The sequence below is a fragment of the Phyllostomus discolor genome, chromosome 2 (assembly GCF_004126475.2).
Source record: "Phyllostomus discolor isolate MPI-MPIP mPhyDis1 chromosome 2, mPhyDis1.pri.v3, whole genome shotgun sequence".
Classification (NCBI taxonomy): Eukaryota; Metazoa; Chordata; class Mammalia; order Chiroptera; family Phyllostomidae; genus Phyllostomus; species Phyllostomus discolor.
This window is the reverse complement of record NC_040904.2, coordinates 33,172,654-33,193,798: the sequence shown is the minus strand read 5'-3', so window position 1 is coordinate 33,193,798 and position 21,145 is coordinate 33,172,654. Positions and strand designations below refer to the sequence as shown.

The 21,145-nt window shown below is 36.7% G+C and overlaps 1 protein-coding gene across 1 annotated transcript in view; it reads right to left on the bottom strand.

Moving 5' to 3' along the window:
* PRKCI (protein kinase C iota) overlaps window positions 1-20,393 on the bottom strand; it is a 63,383-nt gene extending 42,990 nt beyond the window's left edge. Inside the window, exons 1-2 of the mRNA XM_028504365.1 lie at window positions 20,042-20,393; window positions 5,149-5,270 (exon numbers count right to left, since the gene is read on the bottom strand). Of these exons, the coding sequence (XP_028360166.1) occupies window positions 5,149-5,270; window positions 20,042-20,142 (223 nt within the window). The 5' untranslated portion in view covers window positions 20,143-20,393. The remainder of the gene's footprint in view (window positions 1-5,148; window positions 5,271-20,041) is intronic.
* Window positions 20,394-21,145: the final 752 nt, after the last annotated feature.

Sequence of the window (21,145 nt, the reverse complement as noted above, 5' to 3'; positions counted from 1 at the left end):
ATATCCATCAACAGATGAATGGGTAAACAAATTGTGGTATAGCCACATGATGAAATACTACTTGTTAATAAAAAGAAACAAATACACTCAACCCATATATCAGTAATTATGCTAAGTGAAAGAAGCCTGACCAAAAAAAGAGAGAGAGTACATGCTATATGACTTCATTCCTTTAACTCTACAGAATGCAAACTGATCTATAGCAAGAGAAAGCAGATCAGTAGTTGTGTGGGATGTAGGGGTAGGACTGAGGAATTGCAAACCACAAGGAAATGTTTGCGGTACTGGATATGTTCCATATCTTGCTTGTGATGAAGATGTCCCAGGTGTCAAAACTCATCAATTTGTACGCTTTTAAATGTATAGTTTGTTGGATGTCAATTATACCCCAATGAAGCCATTTTATTTTTTAATTTTTAAATTAAATTTACTGGGGTGACATTGGTTAATTATATCGGCTTCAAGTGGACAATTCGATGACACATCATTTGTATGTTGCATTGTGTGCCCACCACCCAATAAAGTCATTTTTAAAAGAGATGAAATAAAGACACAAAGAAGCTGAAAGAATTCATCACCCGTAAGCCTCCACTGCAAGAGATGTTAAAGGAGGCAGGAAGAAAATAAGAGTTACCAAACAAGATCTGCTCGTGGGTACTTAGGTGTTTTTTCTTATTGATGTTGATTTTCATTGTTTAATTTCCAGGTCTGGAGCCATAATACTGCTATCAAAGTAGCTGAAACAGCACTGACTATACATTCAAAAAGCTTTCCCCTTGCTGACACGACTTCCACGGTTAGTATATAGCGTGGGCTGATAAAGTATGAAGAATGATTTACTTTTTTACTTATTAACACACCAGCTAAAATTACACCAGACTAAAGATGTTTAGAAAACATCACATAAAAGATGTTCCTTACCATCCTAAACGTGGTTTTGTTACATCTTGGCATGCAATTTCTTCCCCTATGAACACATCAGTTTTAGAATGCAAGCCAAGAAGTCTAATCTGCTAGAATTCAGAAAACTCCATACTCTTCATGCCAAAGAATGCATATGTTCATTTTAAATTTCCACGAATCTAATTTTTTGAAACAAACAGGACATGAATTTAAAGAGCTACATCCAAATAATACCTTCTCCCACTCTGCAAATCATTTTCAGCTTTTTCCCTCACAGAGTCTTTTACGGGGTATAAAAAAGAGAATTCACATATGTTAGTGGTAAAAGTCTAACAAAGGTACAATATTTTTGGACACATACCATTTCAGGAAATTTACCCTACAGATAATACAGTATAGGTGCCCCCAAAATATATGCACAAAGATATTCTCTGTGCCAGTATTTTTGATAGACAAATTACAATCCAAATACCCATCAAAAGAGAATTGGTTAAATAAATTAGGGTACACCCACGTCATTTAATACCACAAAACATTTAAGAGAAACAAGATTAATCTTCACACACTGGTGAGGAAAAATATTCACGGGATGTTAAGTGAAAAAGCAGGTTAAATAACAGTTTGTACAGTATCAGTCTATTAAGAAAGAAAAAAATTGTTACCATGTCCCTTCTAGTTGTATATTCATAGAAATAGGCATAATCAATTCATTTATAGCATCTACTTCTGGGGATCTGAGGATCCCCAGAGATACTTTTTCCTTCATAAATCAGTATTTTTGTAAAAAGTGTGACTGTTCTTAATAAAAACTTTAATGAAAACAAAATATCCAAAGGCTACTTTCTACTAGAAGAGAAATGACAGGAAAAAAACATGGTGAAATTTAAACCAGGTAATCAGACCCTGAATAAATTAGAAATTTAGAAAATATTGTTAGGTTGTAAATATAAAAAGTATGTCCTTAAGGAAAAATGGCCACAATTAAAATAAAACATGATAAATTAAAAGACACATTATCATTCTCTGGTCCACACTCTCTCACAGCATGAGAGAAAGGGGGTTATGATTGTTACAAAATTACTATTCATTCTAAAATCTTTAGTTACATTAAGCAAACCAGTTTTCCCACATGTACATCAAAACAAATCAGTAACTGGTTTTGGACACAAGGAAAAAGGGTGGCTGTCATAAATGTTGAAAGAAATGAATAAGCTTATGATCTTTATTTGTTCTAATATAAAATCCCACAATAATAAGTTTAGCTTTTAGAACAGTGTTTCTCATAAACCAGAGAAATAAAATTATAGTTCTGCCCTCCACTGATCCTAGAGAAATGCCTATATGGCTAAAAACAAAGGACAAAATTACAACTGAAAAATAATTGCAAGGAACCTAAATAATTACTACTGGCTCTGTATGCCTAAAATTAAGAAAAGACTGATATTCAGGGTAAGAAGGAATCAACAGACCTTAATGGAAAGTTTAACCTTTTACTTAAATGAGGCAAAGGCTACAGTTTTGTTGTTTTCTCCCAGAAAATGAGGACATTTAATAGCTATTTAGAGAGAAAAACTATGAACTGCATTATAAAAGATAATTTCACCAGATAATTAAATTTACTATGTGAATCTGTTAGTTAAAATATACAACTGCAAAGACAAAAGCAGAATTCACTGCCATTCCCAATGTTTAAATCTCCAACAACAGACATAAAACTACACTGTAGAAAGGTTTGATATTAACATTTTATTCAATTCACAGTTTTTCTGTGCACACTATTACTGAGTACTGCTCTAGGCACCAGAGTTCCACAGTGAAAGACATGATCTCATGGAGCTCACATTCTAACATACAAAAAAGAGGCAAAGTGAATAGGGGTAAAAGGCTTCTTGGAGGACATGACATGGGAGTTAAGACCTGAATGACAAGGAAGAGACAGCCACGTGACAATCTGTGAAAAGAACTCTCTAGGCAAAGATAATACAAAGTATAAGGGTACTAGAAGATATTTTAATGGAATGTTGATTTTTTTTAAATGAGATGTTATTTAGTGGTTCCTATGTGCTCTACAACGTGAAAACTACTGATTGTGAAACCTCTAAATGGCAAAGAAATAACATGAAATGATCAGAACAGGGTTAAAATGAAAATAACAATGGCTCATGGTAAGATTCAGTGTATTGATACTAACTATATTCTATTACGCATATGCTAAATTATACAGTATCATTTTTGGGCTGGAGACATACTGTAAGATATCCACATTATTTTTAATTAACAATATTTAAACTAACCTTGTGATAGAACAGGTCAAAAAGTGGTTGAAAAGATAAAGATACTCAGTTTTACTCTTAAATAACACAAAATTTAACATGCCAAGCTAGCACTGCACTTATCAGATTTTAAAAAGTGCCAAGGACTCACAATACCTGAGGATGGTGAGGGCAGAAGGGAAGGGATGCCCTCATCCAGTGCAGCTGTGCCATGCAGGGGCAGCAAACTGTCACTGCCTACCAAATCGATGCTGTGCATATTCTGTGAATTTGCTATACAGAGAGTCCCATAAGACAGCACAAAACTACATATAGAAACATTTGTTACATACTGCTCAATGTAGTGAAAAACTGAAAATAATCCAAATGTCCATCAATAAGGGATTAAATAAATAAATCATAAAGTATCTACACTATGAAATAACATGTAGTGTTATAAAAAAGGTAATGGTGAAAACTGATGCACAATGAAATGAAAAAACATCCAATACACTATGTAAAAGGAATATATTGGTTAACAGTTTGTATACGATACATTTTGTTTAAAAAAGGTGTACTTATCAACAATGCACAGAAATAAGCATATGTGTGTATGTATTGAAAATATCTTATTTTCAGTATTAGCGGTTTCTTCTTTTAGGACTGGGATTGGTGAGGGAGGAGAGAAGCAAAAGAGCAAAGATGTCTAAATTTCAAAAACATCTGTGCTAGTTTTTTCCCCCAAACAGTGAACATAGATTACTTTAGAGAAACTTTAAAAACATCTTTAAAAAGTGAAAATGGGTTTGAACTTATCTGTAGCTTGAAGGTAGGATACTATCTTCCCAGGGCTCTTCATATCAGGGAACATAGAAATGGCCAAAAATATTGAGCTAAATATTATAATGACATTCCTTAAAATGAAATTCCATTCATATTATAATTAACAGAAAACCACTATACAAACTAGGATATCAGGGTATCTTTTAACTACACTTCAATGACATTCCATCACATAAAACAAAGTCTAATGCGGTTTGCAAAGCCTGCAGAGTTCCAAGCCTCTCAACATTTAATATTCATGCAACTCACCCGTAGATCCTGTTAAAATGAAGATTCTGATTCAGTGGTTTGTGATGGGGCCCGTTATTCCCTTTCTAGCAAGTTCCACAGACCACACTTTGAGTAGCAACGATCTAGCTCAAGTTCATACCTCACTGCTCTCCACACTTTAAGTGAATTACTGCTTTTCCCTACATGACATGTTCTTCATACCTCTGTGCCTTTTTATATCTTATTCTTCATTGTAAATGGTTTTCCCCTCACCTCCTCCAACTAAAAAACATTTACGCTTTGTTATAGTGTAGTCCAAACAACACAGATAGATACTTCAGGTATGTTATAGATGCTGCTTCTTTTGTATTCCAAGGCCCCTATGCATTTATGCTGAACTTACCACATTTATTATTCCCATGACCATCTCCGTATGAGACTCTACATCTGGGGATAGAAAATACCTATCCTGGGTACACAGATATTTAATAAATGCTTCCTGAGTACAAATCACAAAGGTATAGAGTTTCTGCCACCATCTTTGAAAGAATGTTTGTCACAATCACTTTCATTCCATAACAATTTCTTTAATGTAATATTCAGTAAAAAATACTATCAAATTATTGAAGGTCTGTTAAAATATAAGGCAACACACTCAAAATTAAAGTAAAATGTAATAATATTTGATGACAAATTTATCTTATTGCTGGAAAAAAGGTCACACTAATTTCACTATATTTTAGGGTAAAAAGGGCAAAACAAACATGGTATCCTTTGGTTTCTTTCAATTTAAATAAAGAAAAATAAGAATGGCATCAAACTGCTAGTATACTCTCTCCCCCTTAAATAAATTAGGACTTCTATTATATTTTAAAAATAAATGACAGAATAGTATCTTAAAGTAAACACTCACACTTGCAGCCCTCTCTCCACCACTCACCTTCCTCATCGATCCACTTCATGGTGAAAAGCTGTTCATTGTCAAAAGAACACATGTCTCGAACCTCACTGCAAAGGCCCTCAAAGGAGATGGACGGTTCAAAATGTGTTATCATGATATCCCTGAAAAAGAAAGGGAGTGTTGAGTTTGAGAATGACCAAAATGAGTAACGCTCCACACATTGCTGGTGCCTGACAATTTGACAGACTTCAGCTGTTTCGTGTGTGCATCAGCATATACAGCTCCCAGCAAACTAACGCTGTCAACTAAAATTACATTGGTGAGAAGCCTCAATTTAATCTCCACCTAACTGCTCTCACAGATGGTAGTCTTGCCTTTGCTTTCATGTTCACCTTCAGAAGATCACTCTTTTATTAGGCATTGTACTCCCTAGATGAATAGCTTCTGCCTTACATTTAACAGAAAAGGGTTCCAATTACTAGTGCCAGATCTCCTCCTCTCCAAAAGTCTACGCTTTGAACAAGAGATGGCCCTTCAATAATTTGACAAAGATCTGTCATGTCCTTCCTCAGCCCTAACTTCCACAGGTTAACCCCCCTTGAGACAGTCAACCATTCCTTCCCTAGCATGCATTTTAGATCTCACACCTTCACATCCACCTTTTTCCAAAAAAATTCCCATTTGTCAAAATTGGTTTTCAAATGATTCATATTTTAAGGGAGATACCCCCCAAAACATAAGAATGGACATAAATGTGTAAGCAACAGTACGTAAGTCCACCTAGCTGCTACTCCTGTAAAACCTAAAACTGTTTTAGAGGAGAAGCCTGGGGTTTCCTCCGAGGAACCATGAGAAGCCTCCATATGATGTAATCACGCAGTAGCCAGTCACAGTCTTCCTTCTGAAAGTACCATAAGTTAAACAGATGGGATGACTCAAATTTAACACATATAACAATCTCTGTATCACACTTTGTTCTAAAAATGAATGGTTTTCCAAAAATGAATGTGGTTCGTGTCCTTCCTCTGTTTTAAACTCTTCAACAAATGCCTTTCATATCTCATTCAGAGTAAAATCCAAAGTCCCTAGAAGCCTACAAGTCCCTGTGTGAACTGGCCCTGGCTACCTCTTTTACCACCTGACAGATACACCAATGTTTAAAGTCTATCACCTGCCCTAGCTAGAATGTTCTCTTGGTAAAAGTTCATTATATTCCTAGTGGCCAATATAGTGCCTAGAGCAGAATGGTTACTTGGTAAGTTATTTTCTGAAGAAACAAAGGAGATGACACTGTGTTAGGAACGGTGAACAAACACAGGATACTTGGAATATGGAGCGGGAAATAAGAAATTTAAAATTTTAGTCATCTGCAAAAAAAATTAAAACTGCAATCTTAGGGGCTACTGAAAGTAAACAGAGAGCCAAGCATAGAAATTGAATAGCCTTTTCTTAATAATCACTCTCTTCCTAAGCATCTCATGGTTTTCTGCCCTGCCTCTTAACTCTCGTAGCAGTATGCTTCTCTGGCTCTCTCTCTACTATTCTGAACACTTAGGTCTCCTTTTGTCTTCAATCACAAGACATTCTTTTAAAAAAAAAAAGATTTTATTTATTTTTAGAGAGGGAAGGGAGGGAGAAAGAGAGAGAGAGAGAGAAAAACATCAATGTGCGACTGCTGGGGGCCGTGGCCTGCAACCCAGGCATGTGCCCTGGCTGGGAATCAAACCTGCGATACTTTGGTTTGCAGCCTGTGCTAAATCCACTGAGCTACGCCAGCCAGGGCACAAGACATTTTTTATCCCAGCTCTCATATTCATTCATTCACTTATTCGTTCTCTCTCTCTCTCTCTCTCTCTCTCTCTCTCTCTCTCTTTCTCTCTGAAATCTACTTCACATTTCATGTTTTAACTATTATCTCTATGTAGGGGTCTCCTAAGTCTGTATTTCCAACACTCTGTGGTATTTAAGACTCTTGATAATCTGGTACTAATTTCTAGCCTCAACTTTATGCCATCATTCCCAACACTCTGCTACAGACATCTATCTGGTTTAACTCACAGTCCTTACACAAAAGACCCTGATGACCCAGGCTTTCCTCTTGTCATTTCCTCAGTTTAAGGTTCAGTTTATGGAGGTGGCGGGGGCATACATCTTAACAGGCACTTCAACATCAACTTCCATTAAACTTTCTTCAACTGAACAAGCCCAATGGCCTGTACTTCTAAACCTGTCCAACATGTACCTTATGTTCCACCTTTTGTTACTTAACTCACCATATACTGATAACACATCCTCAACTACATTGTAAACAACTGGAAGACAAGAATTTTGGTCTTTTAAATATATTCACATAACTATTAACATACTTAGGACTCAAATTTCTTAACTAAATGTAGAAGAAATACTTGCTAGGAGAAAACTCATCTTCTAGAAAGTGCACTTATGACAAGGAAATATCACTGTTTATGTTTCTATTGCCTATAAGCATTTTTAAAGAATACTGAGTATGTTCCAGATGTTTAAACAAACTTTATCTTACATGACCTTCAAAATAACCATCAAACTAGACATACTAATGCTATTTTACCAATTTAAAAGCAAAACATTTTCAACTCTAGAATATTTACCAGAGTCTCACAGTTAGGAAATAATAATAGAATATTAATTCAAATCCAAATCTCCTAATGATTCTCATAGTGGACACTTTAATCTGACCTTCCCCCTCCCTACTCGCCCCCAGAATCACCCATTAGCAATGGATATATTCATTATACCAGCTGCTGGGAGCATTACAAGCAGACAATCCCCCAGGTGCGGGCCTCCTTCAGTGACTTCACTCCTCGTATATGGCTACAACCCCTTCCTAGAAACAGCCCACAACCAATGGCTCATTTAATGTGGGAGTATAAAGGTCCCAGATGTGACCCGGGAAAGCTCTGAAGTGTGAACTCATCTTCAGAACTCATTCCTGGAGGGTCAGCTGAAGTTTCTGTTGAGACTTCAGGGCATGTTGATTCTTTTCTACCTAAGCTTGCTTCCTTCCCTTCCCTTCTCTTACACAGCTGTCGATTCCAAGAGCACTCCCAAATCAACCTCCTTCATGCTAAATCTCAGGCACCACTTTCCACAGTAGCTATTATCAGATGATTTTTTTTTTTTGACAAAACCATAATGGATACAAACAGTCAATCACACCTTTAAGAAACTGCCTAATGAACAACTTAATCCTTGCTTTGGAAATTAAATTAGTCTACGTTAGTACCTGAAGCTAATTTCTTTACTCTTCAGAGAAAATACATTGCCAGCATATATAAATTATACATATTTTAAGTCTCCCACAACTAAATGTAAAATCCATTGAGAGCAGGTACTGTGTTTTGCTCACTGCTGTATCGCCAATACCTAAAGCAGTGTCTGGTCCTAAACACCTGAAGCAGAGTAGACATTCAGTTAATGTATATATTAAATGAATGGAAGTGTCCCGTGTTGGGCTCTAAAGAAAGTATGGGAAATGTAAAAATAAAAAGCACCCCAGAAAGGAGAAAGGGCATGCAAAAGGCAGCAGAAGTATAAAGACCATGATAGCTAAAGCCAGGATGCTTTACCAGCTGTGTAACCTTAAGTGAGATACTTAACTTGTCTGTGGCTCAATTTTCTCGTCTATAAAATAGGAATAATAATAAAATAATGCCTATTCTATTAGGCTAGTGCCTAGCCTAATAATGCCTTAGAATAGTGCCTAGCATACAGCATACTCTATATGTTTAATAAATTTTAAAAATATATATTCATGTAAGTAAAACCTCATTAGAGATAAAAATAATCTAACCTTCTAAAAGCAACACACAGGCCCTGACTGATGTGGCTCAGCTGGTTAGGTGCTGACCTGCAAAGCCAAAGGTCGCTGGTTCGATTCCCAGTCAGGGCACATGCCTGGGTTGCAGGACCACCCCTGGCTTGGGTATAAGAGAGAGGCAACAGAGGGATATTTCCTTCACACATCGATGTTCCTCGCCCTCTCTTTCTCCCTTCCTTCTCCTGTCTCTAAAAATAAGTAAATAAATCTAATGAAAAATAAAAGAAAAATAAAAGCAACACAGAGATGCTTCTGGTTTAACATGGTAGAGGGAACATACATCTTTATCCTAAGGGTCCACTGAAATGACAACTTACCAAAGTCTTTCAAACAAAAAAAGGCACAAGCAGCAGACCAGAAAGGATGAGAAAGTTCTAGATGACTCAAAGAAGAAAAATTTATCCTTTGCAACAGTATGGATGGACCTGGAGAACATTACATTAAGTGAAATACACCAGTCAGAGAAAAACAAATACCATATGATTTCACTCGTATGTGAAACATAATGAACAAACTGAACTAACAAGCAAAATATTGACATACTCAGAGAGTAGGATGACAATTAGTGGGATTCGGGAGGTTACAGGGGTGGAAGGAGTGAGCAAAAAGGAAAAAAGACTCATGGACATGGACAACAGTGTAGTGATTGCTGGGGGGTGGAGGTGTAAGGGGACTAAAAAATAATGGGAAAAAAGTACAATAAAGATTAAGTAAAATACCTGGCTAGCATAGCTCAGTGGATTGAGCGTGGGCTAGGAACCAAAATGTCCCAGGTTCGATTCCCAGCCAGGGTACATTCCTGGGTTGCAGGCCATAACCCCCAGCAACCGCACATTGATGTTTCTTTCCTTCTCTCTCTCTCTCCCTCCCTCCTCCCCTCTCTAAAAAAAAAAAAAAAAAAGATTAAGTAAAATACAAATTTTAAAAAAAAGAAAACAGATGGGATAAAATTGACCCAGAAACCATACCAATTCCAAACAACAAAAGAGGAACCTTTAAAAAGGGAAGTTTTATTGACTCAAGATTACTTTCCCTTCTCTAAGCATCTAATCACAGCACTTGGATCTTCAAGTGCATCCATTAACATAAGCACTCATTATAATTTTTTTTGAAATTGCTTTAAAGAAAAAACTATCAATTAAAGAATAGAATCATGTTATAAATTTTTACAATGTAAAAATTACTAAGAAAAATCATGATATGAAAAAAGTTAAAGAAAGCATAAATTCAAAAATGTTTCTTTCCTAGTGGAAAGTCAATACTATAGCTAGAATTAGTAATTTAAAAATAAAAGCAAGAAATAAGGGGAAGAAAAAAACAACCCTAATAAAAAATGGGCAAAGAACTTGAACAGACATTTCTCCAAAGAGGATATACAAATGGCCAACAAGCTTATGGAAAGATGTTCAGCATCACTAATCATTAGGAAAATGCAAATGCAAATCAAAACCATAATCGAGTATCATCACACACTCATTAGGACGGCTACTATCGAAAAAACAGAGTAACAAGTGTTGACAAGGATGAGAAAGAGGAACCTTGAGCATTGTTGATGGGAATATAAAAATAGAATTCCCATATGATCCAGCAAGTTCACTTCTGGGTATATATCCAAAAAAAATAATAAGCAGAGACTGTATGTATCAGATTTTTGTACATCCATGTTCGTGGCAGCATCATTCACAATAGACAAAACGTGGAAGCAACCCAAGCATCCATCAACAGATGAATGGATAAACAAAATATGATATATAAATACAAAGGATTACACAGATTTAAAAAGTAAGGAAATGCTGACACAGCCTACAACATGGATGAAACTTGAAGACATTACGCTCAGTCAAAAAGGCCAGTCATAAATAGACAAGTGCCGTATTGATTCCACTTACATGAGGTATATAGAGTAGTCAGAGTCATAAAAACAGAAAGCAGAAGGGTGGTTGCCAGGTGTTGGAGGGAAGGGAAATGGGGAGTCATTCACTATGCAGAGTTTCAGTTTTGCAAAATGCAAACTTCTGGAGATTGGTTGCACAACAATACCAGTGTAGCTAACACTACTGAAGCGTACACTTTAAAATGGTTGAGATTGTAGGTAGATTTAATAAGTTTTTTTTTTACCACAATTAAAAAGAAAAATAAAAGCAGGACAAGATATATTATTTAAATTACAAATGTAATCACAAGAATTAAAAATATTCACCAGAGAAGGCAATGAAGAAGTATTAAATTTCTCAACTTTTATATTGATCAACAGATACAATAAAACAAAACAAAATTTAAGAGTAATAATTCTGGGTAGTGGAACTGGGAACTGGGGTGAGACTAGAGATGGAAAGATGGGTATTGTACTTAGACCCTTCTAAATAGCATAGATTATTACTTATTTTTCTACCATGTAAAGGGATGATTATAAAACTAACTTTCTCATAAAAGAAATGTAAAAAATAGAAAACAAATTTTAAATGTCTATAAAGCATTATTTTAAATATTTTAAAATTTTATTTAAAAATAGAAAACAGTTCTTCTAATGACATTAAAGAGAATCTGCTTACCTTAAAGCAATTTTCCTTTCAAAATACTCTCAAGGTAACTAGTATGAGGGGTAACGGCTGTGAGAAATGTATTTTAGATTAAATTGGAAGAGAAAAAAAGGATCCCACAGAATTTCTTTGGCAAAGAATAAGTGTGACATTATCATTTTTGAAAGCCAAGGGGAAAAAAATCAGTTAGGATCAGGCATCCTCAAACTATGATTTTCTTATTAAGGCCCACGTGGAGTTAAAATTAACACATACGTATGCATGTCTATAAACAATAGGGAGTTTTCAAAAATCTTATTTTTCAAGAGCTAAAAAATATTTACCAGAACATACCAATGTTTTTATTTTTATTTTTTTTATGAATTAAAAAAAGTTTTAATCCTCACATGAGGATATGTTTATTAATTTTAGAGAAAGGAAGAGAGAGAGAAACATCAATGTGAGAGAGAAACACTGATCAGTTGCCTCCCACATGCCCCTGACCAGGGATCCAACCTACAACCTAGTGTGTGCCCTGACTGGGAATCGAACTGCAAACTTTTGTGGCATGGGACGATGCTCCGACAAACTGAGCCACCTGGCCAGGGTAGAACATACAAATATTTTTTAAACAGCTGAGTAATCCTTAGAAAATATAAGTACATACTTCTTAAAGGGACTCAATGAAGGAGTCGTGCTCTATCAACTGCCACTCCTTAAGTTCCAGGAACTAAAACATTTAAGGGAGTCTTATATAAACACTTCTGTAAGGAACTAGGAAAATACCACGTTCATACATTCCACAATCACCAGATCCTTATCATAGTACCAAAGCTAAAAATGAGCTGTAAAATAAAGATATTACATTTTAAAGACATAAAACAAATTATGCATGAAAACATTTTTTTTCTTGTTTTAACTTCAGTGTTAGCATAAATTACCTCCTACCACTGGTCTTTATCAGAATAGCCTGCTTCACCACAAAGACTCCCAAAATGACAAATTCAGATACGATTTTAGCTGAATTTTTTTAAAACATGAAAAAAGCATTTTTAATTTTGCTATCGGGCTTCAGAAGACAAACTGCTTTGAGCATTATGTTCCTAAGTTCTAAAACATAGAATATAAAGTTCTTCCTTAGAACTAATTGCTTTTAGAAATAAACTAAAAGAACCACATTCAGCCCTTCTGCTATCTCAACATAAACTTTTCTCCTAAATTAAATGTACAATCAGAAATAAAAGTCTTATTTGAAATCACTGATATAATAGATTTAGGCAGGATTATCCATGGATGGTAAAACCATCGGGCAAAAGGTTTTGAAGGAATAGAATATACATACAATTTCAAAGTATCACCCCTCAAATTACTTGTTAATTATAAAAAGCCATAAAGCAACTTTCATTCTTAATAATCAAGGAGATAGAAAATTGACTCAAAACTGTGAAATATGAATCTGACAAAACAAAGAAGTAATCCTAAGAAAGCCCTACCAATACAGTAAAAGGGGAAAGAGAAACTCCTCTGAAGGGTAAGACTCGGCTTTGTATTGTGGCTTCCTAAGCTTCGATGTTATCATCCATAAAACAGAGATAATGATATCTATCTCTAAAAATTAAACAAATATAAGTTTAAAACATGTATCACAGTTCTTGGAACATGTGAGTACATCACAAAAATTAGTTCCCATGCTCTTTAACATAATTCAAAGGCAAAAAGAAGACTGAGTATCTTTGAAGATAATTTATTACATTTTTCTAACTATTGATCATATTTCATTGAATAATTGATCACTGCTAAAATTCAACAATCTGGAAAACCTAGCCAAATGGTTAAGATAAGGAAAATAAATGAGATACATAGAAAGGAAGAGGCAAAACTTATTTGCAGATGACTTTATCTACCTGTAAATTCTAAGACAGTTAACTAAGAAATTAATATAACTATGCCCTGTTTGGTGTGGTTTAGTGGATTGGGTGCTGGCCTGTGAACCAAAGGGTCGCTGATTCAATTTCTAGTCAGGGCACATGCCTGGGTTGTGGGCCAGGTCCCCAGTAGGGGGTACAGGAGAGTCAACCACACATTGATATTTCTCTCCCTCCCTTTCTCCCCCCCCTTCCCCTCTGTCTAAAAATAAATAAATAATGTTTTACGAAAAGAAATTAATAGAACTAATAAGGTGGCCAGTTTGACTTAAACATACAAAAAAAGGATGGTATATATAATAGATGGTATATATAATAAAATAGAATAAAAGCAACAGAAATTTATAAAACCAACAGAGTTATAAAATACCTAAGAATAAACGTAACAGGAAATGTGAAAAACCTATGGGAGAGAAACCTTACTGAAAAACATGAAAAACATTAATAAATAGGTATTAAAACCATATACTTGTAAGTCAAGGCTGAATATTGTAAAACTAGCAGTTTTCAAATTAATCTATATTTTAATGCAATTCCAAATCAAAATGCCAATACAATTTTTTTGGGAGGAACCTACAAAAACCTTCAAGAAATTCATCTGGAATTGAAAATATACAAGAATAGCCAAGAAAATCTGGACACAGAAAATTAATGAAATGGGTCTTTCCAAAACATATATCAAAATTAACTATAATAATACAATAATCAAATCAATTATGTTTGGTTTGATGTTTGGCAAAATAAGATTTCTCACCAAAAATCAATGAAAAATAAGAATAAAGTACTTACACCCCTCTGAAAAATTTAGTATATGTGTGTAACAAACTTGTCATTTCAAATTAGGGTAAAAGAGCAACCTATTCAACATTAATATTAGTAGAATACATTTTGGGAAAAAAAGTAAGTTCTATCAGTATACCACAAATAACTAAACCCCCAAATACCAGATTTATTGAAAAGAAAATCACTTAAGCAACATAATTAATAAAAGAAAAATACAATATTTTAAGATGAGAAACACATCTACCTAAAAGACCAAACACAGAAGCCATGAAGAAAAGGACAGATTTAAGTAAAAATGAAAAGCTCCAAACAACCAACAGGTCAGAGAAAGGCTGGCAACTTTTAAACAGACAAAATATCAATGTCCCTTTGAAGAAACAATTCTTTTTTAAAAAGAAAAGAATCCAAGAAAAAAATGGGCAAAGACATGAGTAGACAATCCAAAGAAGAAATGCAAATAATCAATTATGTATAAAAAGATACTTGATTAAAAAACGCATTTTTTGCCAAACTTATCTGCAAAAATTTAAAAGACCAATAACATGAAATGGGAGCATAAGGAAATGCTTCATCCACACAGTTGCTGGGAATATAAATTCCTAAGTTTTGGGAGGACAATATCACTTTTAAAGCAGGCACATCTTTGACCATGTTTGTAAGAATATACATTAAATAGAAGAACGTTGTCAGCATGATTTGAAACAGTGATTTAATGAAAGTAACCTTATGTGTTCATCTATCAGAAAAAAGATTAAATAAATGATAGTACAACAATATTGTGGAACACTATGTACCACTTATAAAGAAAAAGACAGATGTATCTATCTATTACCCACCTATATGCATGTATATATCTGTTTAACTGTCTACCCTGATATGCAAAGATTATAAACAAAAAAATCAACTGCAGAAACGTGAAAAATATGTACCTATTTAAATTATATGATCTAGAATATCCTAAACTATTATCAGTGGCTACCCTAGGAAGTGGGGAGCTTTCCACTTTATGTATTTCTGCATTTAAAAATTTTAGTTTTAGTGCCTTGCCTTTGTGATCTACAACAGACCACTGTAGAGTGGAATTTTTGTTTCTAGTGTCATTCTCAGCCACATTCCCGCACAGGGTCAGCTGTCACACACAGTGCACCGCGTGCACACACACAGTGATTGTTCAGTAATTCCACACATTTCCACCTGGATGCCCTCAAAGTACCATGAGCTCAAAATTCGGTTACTTGTTCCGGTAATTAATTACCTTCTCTCATAAATCTTTTCCTTCTATAATCCCTAGGCTCCCTCAAATAAGAAACCTGTGAATCGTCAGGCCCCCCCCTCTCTTCCCCACAGGCCGTCAGTCTTCTGATTCATATTGATTCTACCCCCTAAAATCACTACTGAATCCATATCCCCTTTTCCATCTCCTCAGAATGTTATCACCTGGACTACTTCCAAAGCCTCCAAATTAGTCTTATCCATGGCAATTCATCCCCAGGTTCCAAGAGTGATCTTTGTAAAAACAAAAATCTGATCTTGTGTACTCAAAATCTTCGCCAATGAGAAAAAGTCTGAAGCCTGCAGTATGATTTTCAAGAGTCTTCAAGAAGTAGTGCCTGTGAACCGTCGTCAAATTAACCTCACATCTCAGCAGTGCCCACTTCATACTTTATGCCCTAATAAGGAGTACATAACAGAACTAAACAACTAAACTGCTCTTAGTTCCCCAAACACCTCGTGCAGTTGTGCAATGCCTGGAATGACGCCCCACCCAACATCAACATCCATCTAAAGCCTCACAGATTTCCTTCTCTAGGAAGGCTTCCCTCACCTCAAACTCCTCCCCAATATCCATCCCTGCAAGTACCTTACACACACAAACACACATACACAACCCTTAATTAACTCTATGTCTTTCCTCCTACGAGTTTCTTAGTTCCTCAAGCGCAAAGCCTTGTATTATCCACCTCTACATCCTCTGTGCTCAGTACCATGTGCCTGGCTTATAGCAGGTTATTTCTTACACTGAATTTAAACACACTTACGTAAGTAATAGGTGAAATTGGAAACAAGACTGGAACTTTTAAAATTCAGGCTTTAATTAGGCTCATTTCAATCATAAAAAACAAACACTCAAGTCACCTTAAAAAGAGATCTGGGAGTTGTATTAGAAAGCTATCATGGACCTGACCTCTAGGGGAGAATTCTTCTGTAGAGAACTGCTTCTTTCTCCCCTGCTTCATCAGGCCTTCAATTTGCACATGGTCGGTCCTGGTTTCACCAGCCTCCCCCTCAATTCTTCAGCATTGGTTCTCACTGCTAACAAGCAATTTATCTCATATAATGTAATTCAAATTTCTGAGAGGGCTGTGCTGGTTTGGGTTTTTGGCACCAGGCCACCAGGCCCTTTCTCTCTCTCTAGTAAAGCTATAGATCCCTATGGTTAGGTACCATGCCTCAAGCTCCAGGACCAGTAACTAACATTCCCCCAACGCTCAACTCAGTATATTATTTTTATTTCCTTTGAACCATTACTGAAGTGTATTATTTTGCAATACTTTTAAAAACAAGTCTTGCCAAGACCTGTTGACAGTGAAAAAAAAAAAAACCAGCCTATTTCTTCACTGAACCAGCTATATGTTCCAAATGTGCAATGAGTTAATGATCTTTTTATGAGTACATGTGAATACGGAGGATCCTCTGGATTGTTATAACTGCTCAACAGCAGTGGTTTAAAAAGCATATTTTGCAAGCTCTTTACAAACTTCCCATACACTTACAATGTAAAGAATTGAGCAGTCCGCACATTTCCTTGTTAAATCTGATTCCAAAATATCAAGTGACTTTATATAAGGGTAATCACATCCAATGGCAATCTATCACTAACCAACAAAACCTGTTTCTCTTCCTTCAAACTGACACCACTAGGTAATGATTAAAGAAGGAAGGCCACTCACTGACAAGCTACCATGACAAGGAAAGAAAGGTCCAGGCTATAAGACAGGCACCCTTAGGTGGTCCCCAATTAAATCAGATTCTCAGTGCCATTAATCTCCTGCTTAAACACTAGAAAAAATCTAATTAAATGTCTGTTATATCTAGGAGACATCACATTTGCACAAAACAAATTTAACAGAGTGAAAACACTATATAAGTACACATCTTTGAAAGGATTTCAATTTATGCACGAAACGCTAATTGGATATTCAACATTCACTGGAAAGAAATATTATTAGAAGGATATAAGGGGAAAGCTCTTCAATAACAGCCATTGGGATCTAAAGGAAAATTATTTTTTTCCCCAATGCAGATTGTCTTTACATTTCTTGATAAAAAGAAAAGATTTTCTATTTTAAAATCAGGTAGGTGTTCTAGTTACCCAACCTGTTTATTAACTATTCTTATTGGTGACTCATTTTAGTTTCATCTGAAGTAATGAGCAGCTGACTGTAATATCAGAACCATCAGTTTAGACTATTGTTCATAAACATAGTCTTCACAGATCTAATTTCAGAGGACAGAAATTGGTACAGTTCATAGTGCTGATGTCTTTAAATAAGGCTTAAAATCAAGGCACTACTAGAAAGCTTCCACTGAACTAAAAGCACTGAAAGGCAAGGGGTTCTTTCATTCCTAAGCAAAACTGCATACTTTTTTTTAAAACAAAGAAAACGTTAACTTGAATGTCAGAGAAAGTTTAGTCACGCATTAAAAAGGTTATGTGGCCTTTTTAAAAAAATAATTGAAGCAATAAGCCAAGAAAATATAATACATTCCTAAAGTATAGCAGACTTTGATTTCTTTCCAAATGAGAAGCTTACAATGATTTTAATTTACTAATTAGGCCTATTTACATTTGTCAGACTAATAGAAATGGGAACAAATAAAGAGGCACCAGTTTCTCCATTTTTCATAGTTGGGATCATTGGAAACTATATCAATTTAATAGGTCAGGAATTTATATTATTTAAAATCATAAAGGTAAACCAGAGAACAAAAAATAATAATAGATTAGCAATCAAAAATTGAGAGGTACCAGCATGAGAAAAAGTAAAAGTGCACCCAATTTCTTATCTTTCAGAGTATCAAAAGATATTATCTAAAGTTAATAAATCACAAAACAGAACTATAGTTTTTAAAGTAATAAAGGCAACCTCCAGAAGAACCAGAAATAGACTGTCAACAGCAGTTAACTTTGGAGGCTGGGAGGGTGGAACGGGGAACATTTTTTCTTTTATATCTGTACAACTTGCACTTTTCTACCATGTGTGTATATTCATTTCTTAATCTAGTTTTTAAGCTGTCAATAATCGGATACCTTAAAAAAATGGGTAGTATAGTTCATTCTCTGTACCAAACAATTCACGGACTGTCGCCTTTATAAAATGGAACACTCTAAAGTGAAACATCTCATTTATCAAATTAAAGGTAAGATAAGGGAAGCAAAGCTTTTTCCCATAGTGCAAAGGTCACAGCTGACCATTCTCAAGTCCACTGTGACAACTACAAACGTTTAAAAAAGCCTACACACAGTTCTTAGTATTGTTTTAAAATCAAGACCTCCTTGATCAATTTAAGCAAAAACACTGATACTGTTCAAAATAACACCTGTAAACTCCTCTGAATACAGTCAAGCTAATACACACAGGTCATGGAAACCAAAACTAAACTAGTATGTCTTTACATCAAATCAGTAAGACAATTGGAGGCTTATATTTGCTCTGAAATCAAAACGAGAGGCATTTTAAAAGTTCACTATCTTCACTGATCCTTTCAGGAATGTAAAAGTATGCTTTGTAATTTCAACCTTCTAGTGTTCGAGTGCTTTAAAGCAATTTACTTCTGCTTGGACAAGCAGTAAGAACGCCAAAACGGTTGGGTTTTCTGTTAACCCTTAGCTTCAAACTTTGATTCTCACACTAACATGTTAACCTTTCTAATTTTCATAAATATAGTTATATCAAAGAAATTTCAAAACACAACTGAATTCACTGAATTCAAGGGAAAGGGGACACTTCAGGTGACTGATTACAGAATATAACTTAATACAACGATCTGAGGGGCTGTATTATTTCTGGTAACCACAGTAGTTACAACTTAGGTAATAATATGAGTAAAGGTTATAGATTTTCTAGCTGTGCCCTAGGCTTTCTCCTCTCACCTTGCTTTATCTCACTCTACGAGATGGTCCTTCAAGCAATAATGACTAAGAAGTGTTCACAGAATTTTACTTTACACATCCACAGTCTAATCTTGGAGACACACTTAAGTATCTAATGCACATCCCTGAAAACGCATGAGCTCTCCTCTTAAAAAATAACCCCTATGTCTAATTTGCTGGCAGCCTGAACATAGTCCATATAGACTTTGTGAGCTCTTCCAAGCAATCATGACTTGGGGAGCCAGAGGCTTTAGGCCTGTTGGAAATCAAAAGGGCCAGCAGACTGAAGCAGTCCAGTCTTTTAAGTCGATAGCAAACTTAGCTCACTGAAACATCGACCGGAATCAACTCTCAACCCCAAATACTTCCAGACTTAATGACGTAAACCCTTGTAAATTTCTTACTAAGCGATTCTCTGGAACCCACCAGGTGGACATACTCTCTTCCAAGGCTCCTCCCTCGGAACCTACTCTGGACCCTCAGCCGCGCGACTCCCAGACGCCCTGCACCACACCTAGGGGGTGCCCCAAGCTAGCGCCCCACGTTCCTCCCCCAACTACTCGATCACCCATCCCGAGTCCCCAAAGTCGCCCCCCCAGACCAACCCGCCACAACATTTCCAGCCCCTCTCCCCTAACAGGCCAAGTCTAGATGGCTTTTCCCCTCCCCTCCCATCCCTTATCGAAGCACTCACCCGCGGTAGTAGGCTTTCACCCGGACCTGGTGAGAATGGTCCCCGAAGCCGCCGCTCGCGATCGAGTGAGACATGGTAGTGCTGTCCCTCTGGGTAGGCATCTCCTTACTCCCCCGCTTCAACACCAGAGGCCGAGGGTGCGGGGGGCGCGGCGGGGCACTCCGCTGCCTGAGCCTCCCCCAGAGCCGCGGCTGTCCGCTCCCCTACCTGTCCTCCCCGCCCGCGGCGCGGACCTAAGGGTCGCCTCGCCTCGGCAGCCGGAACCACGCGGCTCCTCCCACAGCCCGCGGCCGCCACCGCCTCTACAGCTGCCAGGAGCCAGCACGCCTCCTAGGCAGGGTCCCTCCCACCTCGCAGGCTCGAAAGGCCCACATTCCGGGGGAGGGAGGGCGCAACCACCGAGCCAAGTCCTGGAGCCTCGACGTCCGGATGAACCATTCTTACAGAGAGCAAAGAGAAGGGGGAGAGAGAATGGGAGAAGCAAACCATCACACCAAGTACGCCGAGAGACGGTCTTCCGGGAAAGCCTTGTGGGAGAGAGTGAGAAGGTTCTAGTAACCATAGCCCTCTCCCTATAGGGAAAATGGTAGGAGACAAAAGCTGCGGCAATCACCCCAGTTTCCTAACTTGGTCGCGTCCGTGGTCCGCGGATTTGGGAACCCGGTAGATTTCCGGAGCGGGTTTCTGGGATTTGGAGTCCCCAAGGGATTCTGGGACGTGAGGTTCCTTAAGTGTAGCGCGCTCTGCTTTCTCGCCGACCGTCTGTCTCCAGCTTGCGCCCGAGGAACCGTCGGTGCGGAAATCCTCAATCCAGCAGCTTGGGCATCTCAAATCATTATAGACGGTCTACACTTTTTTTTTCTGTGATGAAAGCTCCCTGCCAATTGCACAAGTCATCTCAATTATGCAGTGCTTATTTTAGGAACAAGAATTTTATTTACCTGCTCGGCATAGAAAGAATTTACCTGCTCTCCCATGGAAAGAATTAAACAATGTAATAAAAGAATGTAGTAAAGGAGGAAACTCAACTAGAAAATACGACGGAAGACAGAATTTTCTTCTTTTGAAGCCCTTGTATATTGCCTAGTGCACTATGAATATCCA